This window comes from Misgurnus anguillicaudatus, chromosome 7 (genome assembly GCF_027580225.2).
Source record: "Misgurnus anguillicaudatus chromosome 7, ASM2758022v2, whole genome shotgun sequence".
NCBI classification, from domain to species: Eukaryota; Metazoa; Chordata; class Actinopteri; order Cypriniformes; family Cobitidae; genus Misgurnus; species Misgurnus anguillicaudatus.
In genome coordinates this window covers 3,082,064-3,096,505 of record NC_073343.2, presented here as the reverse complement: position 1 = coordinate 3,096,505, position 14,442 = coordinate 3,082,064, and the positions used below count along the sequence as shown (strand labels likewise).

At 36.6% G+C, this 14,442-nt stretch overlaps 1 protein-coding gene across 6 annotated transcripts in view; it reads right to left on the bottom strand.

The window, feature by feature from the left end:
- The window catches only part of foxn3 (forkhead box N3), a 143,349-nt gene that overhangs the window by 38,214 nt on the left and 90,693 nt on the right, over positions 1–14,442 (bottom strand). For all 6 annotated transcript variants that reach the window (XM_055172750.2, XM_055172749.2, XM_055172751.2 and 3 more), the window contains one exon: positions 6,168–6,235. In XM_055172750.2, coding sequence (XP_055028725.2) covers positions 6,168–6,235 — 68 coding nt within the window. The remainder of the gene's footprint in view (positions 1–6,167; positions 6,236–14,442) is intronic.

Sequence of the window (14,442 nt, the reverse complement as noted above, 5' to 3'; positions counted from 1 at the left end):
TTAGCAGCGATAAAGTGTGTGAAAACAACAGAGAGAAGAGAGAGAAAATGAGGGAGAAAGAGGGTGTGTAAGAGAGAGAGATAGAAAGCAGTGATGGCTAGTTTTGCAGTATAAATGAAAAGGTAAATCTCACTGGTAATCTCTTATTAAACACTTATTAGTCCAACTTCACTTGGTCTTTGTGTGGTTTTATGTTTGTCTTTTCTGTCAGTAAACCGCCTGCTCAACTGTAATAAAAGGTCTGAATATGGGCCAGCAGTCACAATGAATATAAAACACACTCCCATGCTAATACACTAAATTACCATAAGCTTTGGGTATAACAAGACCTGATACTAGCTGCATATGACTTTTAGCAGCAGACTTTTAACATTTAGGCATTTGCCAGACGCTTTTGTTCACACATGTCCTTAAAAGTGAAGCCAAAATCTTAAAAGTGAAGCCCCTGGTGGCTGACCGCCATACAGACAATTTTATCGAACGCACGTGCGTTGTCACGGTTATGCGTCTGGGCGAAACTTAGCTTCCGGTCTTTGTTTGTTTAATGATCTGGCTAGTGGCTAAACTGCACTCTGAAACAAATACCTAGTCGAAAATAAATGTTTTGGTTTCCTAAAGACAAGGGGAGACGACATTTTATACATTTGTTTTAGACAGTAACATTTTAGCTCAGTGTAGTGTTTATACACTTTAGCTATGTTATCTGAGACATTATAGGGACGAAACTTGCTCTATAGAGCAGTTTGTCCATTAATGGCAACTGTAGAAAAATGACGGCAATTTCCATGTAAGGAGACCCGCGGTGTATGTATATAAAAATGGTTCATTCTAAGGTAATTAAAACAACATAGTTCATTATGTAAGGTCTTTATACACCACTGTATAATAATATAAATAATATAGTTATGTACCCTCACCTAAAGAATTATTAGAAACACCTGTGCAATTATCTAATCAACCAATCACATGGCAGTTGCTTCAATGCATTTAGGGGTGTGGTCCTGGTCAAGACAATCTCCTGAACTCCAAACTGAATGGCAAAAAAGGTGATTTAAGCAATTTTGAGCGTGGCATGGTTGTTGGTGCCAGACGGGCCGGTCTGAGTATTTCACAATCTGCTCAGCTACTGGGATTTTCACGCACAACCATTTCTAGGGTTTACAAAGAATGATATGAAAAGGGAAAAACATCCAGTATGCGGCAGTCATGTGGGTGAAAATGCCTTGTTGATGCTAGAGGTCAGAGGAGAATGAGACGACTGATTCAAGCTGATAGAAGAGCAACTTTGACTGAAATAACCACTCGTTACAACCGAGGTATGCAGCAAAGCATTTGTGAAGCCACAACACGCACAATCTTGAGACGGATGGGCTACAACCATCATGTCACAAAGCTTGAATAATTTCAAATTGGTTTCTTGAACATGACAATGAGTTCACTGTACTAAACTGCCCTGGATGTGCATCTCACAAATCTCCATCAACTGCAAGATGCTAGCCTATCAATATGGGCCAACATTTCTAAAGAATGCTTTCAGCACCTTGTTGAATCAATGCAACGTAGAATTAAGGGCTTAAGGGGTTAAACACAGTAATAGTATGTTGTTCCTACTAATCCTTTAGATGAGTGTATATTATATTGCATTTCTGTCAAAAGATCCTTCTAAAAGTCCCACACTGCATCTTTAGGTTGGTTATTAGATGCTATTAAAAAAGGGTGTGATGACTTAATTTTTGAAATAGTCAAACCAGAAAATGGGTGGGGCCTTGATACCACTGCTCCACGTCCCGATCAGTACTACGCAGGCTCTGGTTCCAAATGATGTCATTGGTACAAGGTGTCAGCTGTCATATTTCAAATATTTTGGCTTCCTTTATTACAAAAAAGTCTATAGAGACATGTCGTCCATCTTTTTTTACACTCTATGGTTCAAAGCAACTAACTGTGCAAAGTACACGCTTTATTATGCGTGTTCCCTGAGATTGAGTACATGACCTTTGCGCTGCTAAAGCAATGCCCTACCAGTAACACAGGTATGACCAAGTTTCGAAAAACATACATATTAGTTACACGGCTCCGAGAAGTGCCAGCCAGAGAAGACAAACAGAGAGCAATTCATTTCTATGCTTTCTCAGCACATGATTAGCTTTTGTTTTACTATCTCTTATACCTTCTTGTAACACGTTTCACACTCATTTGCCTCTTTAAAATTATCATTCTGCTCTAATAACTGTCTTCTAAAACCTCCCAATAATATAATATCTATATAAAACCTTCTTCTCTAAAATGCTAAAAGACTTATTTTCAACCCAGTGCTCGGTAAAAAAGGGACGAAACGTTGGAATAAATATTTATATTTGACCAAACATTGAGTTTAAACAACCCAGCACAGGTTAAATTACAACCCAATGGATTGGCTTCCACCTTTTTTAAGGATTTTGTAGTTGTAACTTATGCTTTAATAGCCCTGGAAACACATAAATAAAGTCTCCTTTAATGTTAAGAATAGTATTTTTGTTTATGCTAAAGTATCTTAGCCAAGGGCACAGTACATCCAAACCGAACACGCGCTAGTGTGCGTTAGCACTTCTCAGCTCAGCAGATGTCCCTCCTACAAGCGTGGCAGCCGTCGCAGGTGTATCGCTGTCACCTCCCCACGCGTCAGATAATATCACAGCCACAAAAGAGTTTACAAAACACGAAGCTAACTGCCAATTACACTGAGCAAGTCGCCGCCTGTACATGCATCTCTATTCAGCGCTGGAAAGCGGCATTTAAAGAGGGTGTGTTATAAATTTTCGATGACATTTCGAGCGTGTTTAAGGGGGTGATGTTGTTGTGAACCTTTCCGAGGAGCGCCATAACTAACCAGTCGGGTCTTTCTTTTTCAGGGCATCTCGCATGCATCAGATACTCATTAATGAAGCGGAGGATTTATGTAACTAAACAAAAGCCGAATAATGATCAAACCGTGCAAAGGCACAAATCATCCAGGCAGAGTTGCAGCGCTAGGCGGTGAATGTCTGCTAGGCATTGGACTGCCTCACGTGTCGCACCTCGGATGGAAAGCATATTCATAATAACAGCTCTCGCGCTGCTCATCCATTAGTGGGCTGCTTTAAATGCCAACAGGTTAATTAAATCTCTGATTACTGTGATTCACGCATGAATCTAATCACAAGAATACATATGGAAGGAGAGAGATTTAAAAATGAAAATCGGAAACATTTCAAAATATTCAGGACGATGAAACATATGCCTTGAAACAAACCAAGCGTCAGTCAAAGTCTCTTACAGTACGTTTTGGTAAGAATTAATTTCCATCACATCGTAGGTGGGTGATTCTCACGTAATACAGACTTAGAAGGTGTCCAGCATCAGATTTTTTAAAAAGCCCTTGAAGCCATTTTTTTGCACATATAAGATTAAGGTCTGAACTTACTATAACCAATATTTTGGGAGGATTTAAAAAATATTTCCTATAGAATTATTTACTTTTTTTAGATTATCATTATCAAAAATGATCATTACCACAACATATTACATTAAATATATGCATTTACAAACTCATGTTTTTGGTAATGAGAACTAAAAAGTTGACTAGGTACTATGACAAACAAAAATAAGAACTGCTTACCTGGTAGCCATCTTGAGTGTCACAGTCAATTATGTCCCTTCCAACTATTTTTTTTATGTTAGTTCCTTGAGGGCTTAAACAATGATTGAAATTTGTTGCAGAGGATGAGAAAATTGGTTTTGGACACTTTTATATTCCTTATTAGTGTCACTACATTTACCAATGATCACCAATTACCACATGTTTCTTTACTGTAAATGTTTATACTATAACATGCACTGAAGCTGTTTATTTTTTTTCGATTTTTTAATGATAAATATTTCCATGTCAAAGAACCCAAATCCAGTCATGGACCCCTGGTAATGACAATATTCCCCTTAAATGTGAAAAAACAACAACATTGGTTTGTATGATGTCATTTGAAATCATGTGCAAAATATTACATTGCGGTACTGAAAATTTTCAAAATTGGTTTGTATGATGTCATTTGAAATCATGTGCAAAATAGTATGTTGCGGTAATGAAATTTTCCCCTTAAATGTGGAAAAAAACAACAAAATTGGTCTGTATGATGTAATTTGAAATCATGTGCAAAATAGTATGTTGCGGTTATGAAAAATTTCCCCTTAAATGTGGAAAAAACTAAATTGTTTTGTATGATGTCATTTGAAATCATGTGCAAAATAGTACGTTGCGGTAATGAAAATTTTCCCCTTAAATGTGGCAATAAACAACAAAATTGTTTTGTATGATGTCATTTGAAATCATGTGCAAAATAGTATGTTGCGGCAATGAAAATTTTCCCCTTAAATGTGGAAAAAACAACAAAATTGTTTTGTATGATGTCATTTCAAATCATGTGCAAAATAGTACGTTGCGGCAATGAAAAATTTCCCCTTAAATGTCGAAAAAACAACAAAATTGGTTTGTATGATGTCATTTGAAATCATGTGCAAAATAGTATGTTGCGGTAATGAAATTTTCCCCTTAAATGTGGAAAAAAACAACAAAATTGGTCTGTATGATGTCATTTGAAATCATGTGCAAAATAGTATGTTGCGGTAATGAAAATTTCCCCTTAAAGGTGGAAAAAACAACAAAATTGGTTTGTATGATGTCATTTGAAATCACGTGCAAAATAGAATGTTGCGGTAATGCAAATTTTCCCCTTAAATGTGGAAAAAAACAACAAAATTGGTCTGTATGATGTCATTTGAAATGTGCAAAACAGTACATGAAGAGATGTTTGTAACTGTATGCTTTTTATTTTGATACTCTTACTTTGCATTTAATTTTTTTATCAAAATGTTTCATGACACCTCATAAGTCTAATTTTGCGAGAATCACCCAGGTGCATTAAATACGAATTTATTTCAGTGTCTACTGGGCCGCTTCAAGTGCAAGTCAATAAGTCAACCACATGTATCGTTGAGCCACAGAAGCCACAGGGTCTTTATCCGGATATAATTGTTAAGAGAAGGACTAGAAAATAAAAAAGATGAATGCATTGGCTTAGTTTTGCTTTGAACCTGCATTGTGAGCTAATGCATCATCTTTCAATCTCTATCAGCAAAAGTCAATATTCACATCTAAGCAACAAAAAGAAGGTTTACAGTATTTACAGTACTGTACTGTAGTTTATTAGCAGCAGACTGTGTTTTAAACTCTAAAGGGCCTTTCAACGTTACTTACTGCTACCTTTCTTTAAACAAACAGAAACCGTGTGATTGTTATCGTGATATTTAGTCTCTACAAGAAGATACGGATGAAAAGTGCACGGCAACCCATCCAATGCCCGGTCTGCTGAGGGTAATAAGGATAAAAAGGCTTTTAACTGCAGCTATTATTATAAAAAGTGAGGAAACAAGCAAAAGGGCTAGTTTAAAAAAAATTCAACTCTAAAAAGGTCTTTTGTGTACAGTACAAAACAATCAGGTCTCAGGCAAGCAACAAGTACCTCAGTTTATACATGCATTAAGGCTGCTACAGTGAATTGCATTGTCTCCATTCATTTCGGTTTCAAGGGGTTTTTCAAACTTTGTAGCAAATCAAAAAAGGCTAAACTAAACGGATCCTAAAAGGTTCACATTTGGCTCTTGTAGACTGCAGGCTTTGATCTCCAAACATGGAAGTTTCAGCACTCGCTTCAACTGAGATACAAGTTATGCTTTCTTGCACCTTTTACTATGAATAAAGCACACACATGAACAGGTCAAATGCCCAATGATTATAAACCCACAAGCCCCTTTCTGAAAGACGGAAAAGGATTCTCTGGATTACAGGATGATAGAGAGAGAAACTGAAAACCTGAATGTTTGCCAGAACCACAATTCCAAAATAAAAAGAAGAAAAAATGCTCTCAGATTTGAAGCAGCTCTATTAAAAACAGAGAAAACCAACAAAGTAAACAAGCATTCGGTTAATTCTTTTAGGAGCTAGCCACGTACATGAATATGATACTTTTGTTGAGAGAAAGGCTTGTTTAGAAAGAATGCAAATAAACATCTTCACCTCTTCTCAATAAAGAAAGAGGACTCAGTGGAACCAAAAACACATGAAAATTAACAATACGGTAAAGATGTAACATTACCTTGCAGGAGGACTCCCTTGTTTTTTCTGTAAAAGGGACTTCCTGGCCATATTGGAGGACTGGACATACTGTAAAAAGAGAAACAAGAGAATGTTTCAAAAGTGAAAAAACAGATGATGTACAACTGACATATTGATTGAATATTGAATAAATCCTGAAAAACAGAGAGCAATACATTAAAGGGACACTACACCTTTTTTGAAAATATGCTCATTTTCCAGCTCCACTATAGTTAAATATTTGATTTTTACCGTTTTGAAATCCATTCAGCCGATCTTGAGTCGGGCGCTAGCTCTTTTAGCATAGCTTAGCATAATCCATTGAATCTGATTAGACCATTAGCATCGCACAAAAAAATAACCAAAGAGTTTCGATATTTTTCCTACTTAAAACTTGACTCTTCTGTAGTTACATCGTGTACTAAGACCGACGGAAAATTAAAAGGTGCGATTTTCTAGGCCGATACGGCTAGGAACTACAGTATACTCTCATTCTGGCATAATAATCAAAGACTTTGCTGCCGTAACAAGGATATTATTCAGCACCTGAAAATAGTCCCCTTGGTTACTTTCAATAGCAGGGGACTATTTTCGGGCGATGCGTAATATCATTACTCCTGCTTCAGCCATGGTACAACAGCAAATTCCTTAATTATTAAACCAGAATGAGAGTTTAGTTCTTAGCCATATCGGCCTAGAAAATCTTTTAGAAAAACTTTTTTTATTATTTTATTTTAACTTTATTTTACATCAGTCTTAGTACATGATGTAACTACAGAAGAGTCAAGTTTTAAATAGAAAAATGTATTGGTCATTTTTGAGCGTGATGCTAATGGTCTAATCAGATTCAATGAATTATGCTAAGCTATGCTAAAAGTGGTACCACCAGACTCGGAGATCAGCTGACCCAGTGACTTCCAAAGAATTTCCCTACTATGCATGTGAATGTACCATTAACTTTGTGGTGACCATCATTTATCAAAATATTTTCTTTTGTGCTTAAAAAATAAAGACACCCATACAGGTTTAAAAAAACACAAGGGTGAGTAAACGATGACAGATTTTTCATTTTGGTGTGAACTATCCCTACGGATGGCGAAGGAGAACTTGGAAATAACTTACATTTCATTTTAGTGTTACTACAAATAAATAATTTCACCCAATATCTGTATGATATGTGTCTGTTTATTTAAAATTTTTCTTTTTTACACAAATGTTTTGTGGACTTGAAAACGCAAACTATATGGGGCATTTTCCCAGACAGGGTTTATCCTAGTCCCAGACTAAAATGCATGTTTGAACTGCTTTAATTTGAAAACACCTTGTCCTGAATAAATGAAACATATATCGGTGACATTGTTTTGTTTCAAGATGCACACCTGTAGTGTTTTTGTAAGGTATGTTTGTAAAAACTTTTAAAATGACCTACTATAAATAAGGCCTAGTCCTGGATTAACCTTAACCCTGTCCGGCAAACCGCCCCTAGAAGTTAATAAAAAAAGTAGTTTACAGAAATATAAACTTTTATTTTATTTTATTATTGCCTCTGTTTAAACAACACAAAAATGCAAATTCGTGAAAAATGTCATGTCATACGCATTACATGTTCAAACACCACGTGACAACGCCAACTACTGGCCTTGGCATGCATAACGCAGTGATACATGTAAACAGGGATTATTTTCGCTAAAGGGATCATTTTCTCATCCTCACACTTTTCAGTTTTTCTACAATGTTGTTATTGTTGTGTAAATGTGTTCGTTGTGTGCCCCAATATTTAATTCACTTTGATGTTGCATTATAGTTAGGAAAGATTGTCTATGTAAGCAGCAGGCATTGAAGCAGCATCCTAAATTTTGTAACAGAGCTATGATATTCTGGCAGAGCTTTTGTTAACTATGGTACATTTCTGTCCTACACATTTAACAAAGAGAAACCACATGAATTTATGCAAGAGAGTTTACACAAAGCATTTGCTGACCAAGTAAACAAAACGCTTACACAATGTTTAGATGTAACTCCGCACCAACATATTCATTATGTCCATTTTCAAACTGGGCACTCGTAGCTTTAATCATTACTTTCGCCTGGTGAGATGATAGGGCGGCTCAGGTGATTGTCTACTAAACTTCGGCATACAGCTTCACAGCAGGAAACTCCTTAGATAAATTACACGCTGCTGATTGGTGGGACTGCTGATTTCTTTATTCCTTTATTTACTTATATTACAGGTTTTAAAAAGGCCCATTTGACCGTGTCTGCAATGAAGAGGAAATAAAGTACAGTGCTGTCAAAAATAGAGTCAGACTGACTTCAGTTTTTCTCACATATAAAAGTTATTGATTTTTCCAGGTGATCATGGGGTCCTTTGGAGAGAGAGGTCAACAGGTCTTTAGAAGTGGTGGAAAGAAGACAGAAGTACATGTAAGAGTCAGGATGTGTGTACAAACTCGAAGGATTCTTAGTGAAGAATAATAGACAACATGTCAGGGTCAAAATAAGAAAACCAACATCGTACTTAAGATTGTATACCTACTAGTGCACTCAGTTCAGTATACTTTACAAACATCACAAAATCACAATGAACATATTTAATAGTTATATTTTATTATAAGGTTTTATGCAATACCAGTAGTTAACGAATTTAAAAATTCTGAACCAACAGTGAACAATTCCTTTCATAGAAATGCTGGGAATTTTTTTTAAACCAGCGTTGGGTCAAAAAGGGGTGAACCCAACCCGACGGGTTGTAATTTAACCTATGCAGGACCTATATCTATTGTTGGGTCAAATTTATACATATTTTGGGTTACTTTTAACCCAACAGCTAGGCTTGTTCATGTTTGACCCAACATTGGGTTAAAAATAACCCAGCATTTTTTAGAGTGCATGTTTATTTATAAGTATACTTAGTTGTTAGTTAATTTTAGTTCATGATGTGTTATGCATCATACAAAAAGGAAATGTGCAACACTTTTTGCGTTCTCAGGACATTTTTATGCTTTCTGTGCCAAAGACTCGTACGGAAAAGGGAAAGAAGGCATTTCTGTATTTTGCACCTTCATCATGGAACATGTTGCGAAAGGACTTGAAACTCACTGAATTAATCTCGCTAAAAACATTTAAAGTGAAAGACGAAAATGAAAGACGTAGAGGTAGATGCCTTAATATGTAAATGGTTTTAAACTGTAAATATGACCTAAATAATTTTATTTTATGAGGTGTTGGTTTTAGTTTTTTGTGTTACTATGCCTTGCAAAAGAGGTTCTTAATCTCAATGTGATTCTCCTGGTTAAATAAAGGTTAAATACAATTTAAAAAAAATGTAACCATTTAATACAAGAATGTTTCATTATGTGTACATCAACCAAAATTAATATGTTTTTACAAATCAGCATTGGGTCAAAGAAGGATAAACCCAACTCACTGCAACTTTTAACATATGCCAGGTTGTTTTAGCCCATTGTTTGGTCAAATATAAAGTTTTTCGTGATTAATTTTTTCCCAATTGCTGGGTTTGTTACTTTTCTGTCTCATTTTTACAATGTGCTATTAATAGAATTGTTCATTTTAGGCAATATTTAACAAACAATTATGTGTGCGTGTGTAGTGTGACATGCTTGTCAAGTATGCAACGCATACCTCAACTATGACCTTTGCATTTAACCCAGTCGCAACCTGTCGACCGTGAGACTCGAACCAGCAACTTTCCGGTTACAAGCCCGACTATCTAACCACTAGGCAACAACTGCTCCCCACTAGGCTACTGCTATGACTATTGTTAACTTATACCCTATTCACACAGCACTTTGCCCCCCCCAAAAAAAATGCAGTGAGGGGCATGCCGTAGTGAAGATGCGCAACAAGAAGTTATGGATCAGCTCTTCGAGACAGGGATTTAAACGCAGATTGAAGCAGAGATTAGGGAGCTGGTCACTATCCATGCTAAAGCTGAGATCATTCACCAGCAGGACAGAACAGCATGTCACACGCTCCTTATGATTTTATCATAAACAAAAATTCATGCACGTGGTGTCACGAGATAGAGAACGCAGATAATTAGCAAACTTCAGACGCTGTGAAAAAAATCCAACCAAGTACAGGACTTTAAATATGTCACGTCTTTAAAGGCAGGGTGCATGATCTCTGAAAGCCAATGTTGATATTTGAAATTACCTAAACAAACACGCCCCTACCCCATTAGGGTGATTCTCGCAAAATTAGACTTATGAGGTGTCATGAAACATTTTTATAATAAAAGTAAACAATTTTATTGTTTTTTTCTCATTTAAGGGGAAAATTTTCATTACCGCAATGTGTCCATGACTGGATTTGGTTTCTTTGACATGGAAATATTTATAATTAAAAAAAATAAAAAATAAAAAGCTTCAGTGCATGTTATACTATAAACATTTACAGTAAAGAAACATGTGGTATTTGGTGATTATTGGTAAATATAGAGAAAATAATAAGCAATATAAATGTGTCCAAGACCAATTTTCTCATCCTCCGCAACAATTTTCAATCATTGTTTAAGCCCTCAAGGAACTAAAATTTTCACCAAAAAAAGTGACACTCAAGATGGCTACCAGGTAAGCAGTTCTTATTTTTTCTCCCCAGATAAAAGTTACAATTTTGTTTGTCATAGTACCTAGACAACTTTTTAGTTCTCATTACCGAAACATGAGTTTGTAAATGCATATATTTAATGTAATATCATGTTGCGGTAATGATAATTTTTGATAAAAAAAAATCTAAAATATTTAAATAATTCTTTAGGAAATATTTTTTAAATCCTCTAAAAATAAGGGTTATAGTAAGTTAAGACCTTAATCTTAAATTTGCAAAAAAAAAATTGGCTTCAAGGGCTTTATTAAAATTCTGATGCTGGACACCTAAATCTGAATTTCGTGAGAATCACCCAATAGAATCTGGACCTTCTTTTGATAGACCCGACATACACAATCCAAGCAGCGATGTCGCTTAGTAGACATGCCCCTTACTTCTGATTGGCTACAAGTGTGTTTTGGTACTCGGCCCGACTCCCTTTCCCAAGATGTTTCTCAAAAATCATGCACCCTGCCTTTAAGGGATCTTGACGTTATGTGTGCATGCACGCACAGATTCCAGAAAATCATTGGCAGTGTGAATGAACCAGGGTTTCCCGCAGCACATTTTAGTTCTGGCGGCCCGCCTAAGCTTTGAAACCCTACCGCCTTAACTAGATGATCAAAAAAAAAAAGAATTTGCTGGACAAAGGCCGTCAAGTGCATCTCGAAGAATAGCGCAGACGCGCTTCACACAGCGAGCGGGGCCACGCGCCACACGGCCGAAATGAGAAAGACGTGGTCCGGACCGTCACTGTCTGGAGGATAACTAGCCAGTTGATAAAACATCTCGGAGAATAGAGCGAACGCGCTTCACACCGCGAGTGTGAAAGTGTGCCACACGGGCCGAAATGAGATAAAGACGTGGTCCGTCATGTCTGGAGGATAAAACGCGTGTCCGTGAGAACTGTAAGTGTACTTATGTTTTGGGGTTATTTAAGCCTGCTATTGTATTCGTCTATAGTTCTTGCAAATTTATTTTCTCATTATTTACATGCTACAATATTACACTCCTTTAAGATAATGTAATTTATAGTGGGAAATAATAAGTTTTTACAATTTTTGCGCCATCTATCATCGTTCGCCTGACGTTCTACAACATCTGCTTTAGTTTGTGTTTATTAACCCTTTAGTTTCACTTCATCACGCAGCTATTCCCATTAGAGGTATCTGTTAAAAACATTTAATTCATTAATAATCTAGTATGTTTTTTTTATTTTCTGTCATAGTTTCTTCAAAAATTAAGTTTTATTTGAGTGTTTTAAATAAAAATATTTTAATTTTCATCATGATGCATACGCCCCGCCCCTTTGATTACCACGCCCTCTGCCCCGCCCACTCGCCCAACCCTACCACCTAAACTAACACATTTTCTGCGGGAAACCCTGTGAACCCATAATCAAACCGTGTATTTTCTGTGTATTTTCCATAATCTTTGTGTGAAAAGGACTATAGATTGCCTTTATTGTATAATGCTACAGATTTAAGCATTGATGTCTTATATGTATTACTATTACATTTTACTACTGTAAATTAAGACTAGAAAAGTATCCTACTTTATATTAACATTAAAATGCAATATTGTGCAGATGTTGACCAAACAGACTACTTGATAATGTTGAAGAATGATAAGTGCTTTACAAATTCATTCAAGAATGCATTTTTTCATACATACAAATGCAATCTTTTTCCTTAGCCATGATTTTTCTGGCCCCATGCTGTTCACATCCAGAAGTCTGCTTATTTGTGACAGCAAATGTTAATTTCTCTACTGTACCTCTTTGTTTTGAATCTTCAAAACATGGTTTCTTTCTGACGGATCCTAAATTGAAATAAATATTTTTTTGTTTCAAAGGTTACCAAATATTTTTATAATAGATTATCTGCTCAATTTCTGTCACTTATCTGTTTGCATACGATTCCTCCAGTGTCTCCATCTCTCGCTTAGTGCACACCGTCAGCTTCACAAATCTAATCAAGAGCAGTCTAATCTTCAATTTAGCCCTCTATCCACTCTATGTCTCCCTGTAGAGTCAGTATGTGAAGACATTGTCTCTGTCATCCCCCCTTCTTAATCTTCTTAGAGTATATTAACTAATTGAGAATTAAAACAAACAGAGGTGGCACAGTGCTTTGAGCATATTTGACTACATGGTGCATTTAAAAGCCCAAGCTCGCCGGTTAACCCGGTTGATTTTGGCTCTAGACCCGACGAACGAGCGCTCGGCGGTGCAGAGCGTCTCTGAGTGCCGAGGGGGCCGTGTGCCAAGACGAGTAAACAAACCAGTGCCACTTCACATTTGCTAATCTTCAATGGGCTGTCAGACTTCAGGTATCTGCTTTGACAATTGAGGATAATTTAGTGAGAGACGTAACCGAGCTTCTCCGTTTCTTTACGGATACATTAATTATAGCGTTCGTCGGAACGCGTTTGATTTTTTTCTCGCCTTTTTTCCCCCATTGAGAGTGATTAAAACATATCTCAGCACAGCTCAGGCACAGCTTGAGATGAACATCTTCATTAGCATACTAGTCGCCTAGCAACCGAAACATCTTTAACTTTCAACTTTGAGAATTCTTCACTAACCCTATACCTGAATATATGTATGTATTTCAGGTACTGTTTACAATGAAAGTACGCCCTGAAACATGACATGTTGGCAAAAGACTTTACATTTACATATATGCGTTTTGACAGACATTTTTATCTAAATGGAGTGTGAATGTTCCCTGGGGGTCGAACCCATGACCTTTGCACTGCTATTTCTTCATCAATTGAGCTTTAGGAAATCTTAATGATATTGTCTGCAACAGTTTGGCACAGCCTTTAAAGGAACAGTGCAGACCAAAATGAAAACTCACCCTCATGCTATCCCAGATGTATATGACTTCTGTTCTTCAATTGAACACAAACAAATTATTATATATTTAAAGCTCTAAAAAGCACATCCATCCATCATTAAAGTAATCAAAATGATTCCAGTGGTCTTCTGAAATGAAATAATATGTTTCTGAGAAAAGTTGATTAATATTTTGCGCTTACTTAGCGATCGATACAACACACACATATCCATGGAAACATACAGATCACAGTGATAAGGTCAAATATGATGGAGTCATTTGGATTACTTTAATGATGGATGTATGTGCTTTCTGGAGCTTCGACATGTTGGCTCCCATATAAGAGAACATGATGACATTTTAATATAAAATTATTCATTTGGGTTCAACCGAAGAAATGAAGACATATAGACTTGGTATGGGATAAGGCGGAGTGCACGATTTCTAAAAAACGCTTTGGGAAAGAGAGTCGGGCTGACTGCCAAAACACACTTGTACCCAATTAGCAGTAAGGTGCATGTCTACTAAACGACATCGTTGTCTGGGTTGCGTATGTGTGGGGCGGGTCTATCAAAAGAAGGTTCAGATTCTATTGAGGTAGGGGCGTGATTAATTAGGTGATTTTAAATGTCAACATTGGCTTTCAGAGATCATGGACCCTGCTTTTAAAGGCATAGTTTACCTAACTCATCATCATGTTGTTACAAACCTGCAAAAATGTCTTTGTCCTGCTGAACACAAAGGAAGACATTTGTAATGAAGCAGAAAACAGAAGCACCAATACTATAGAAGTTAATGGTGCTTAGCTCTTACCCCGCCAGCGTTTAA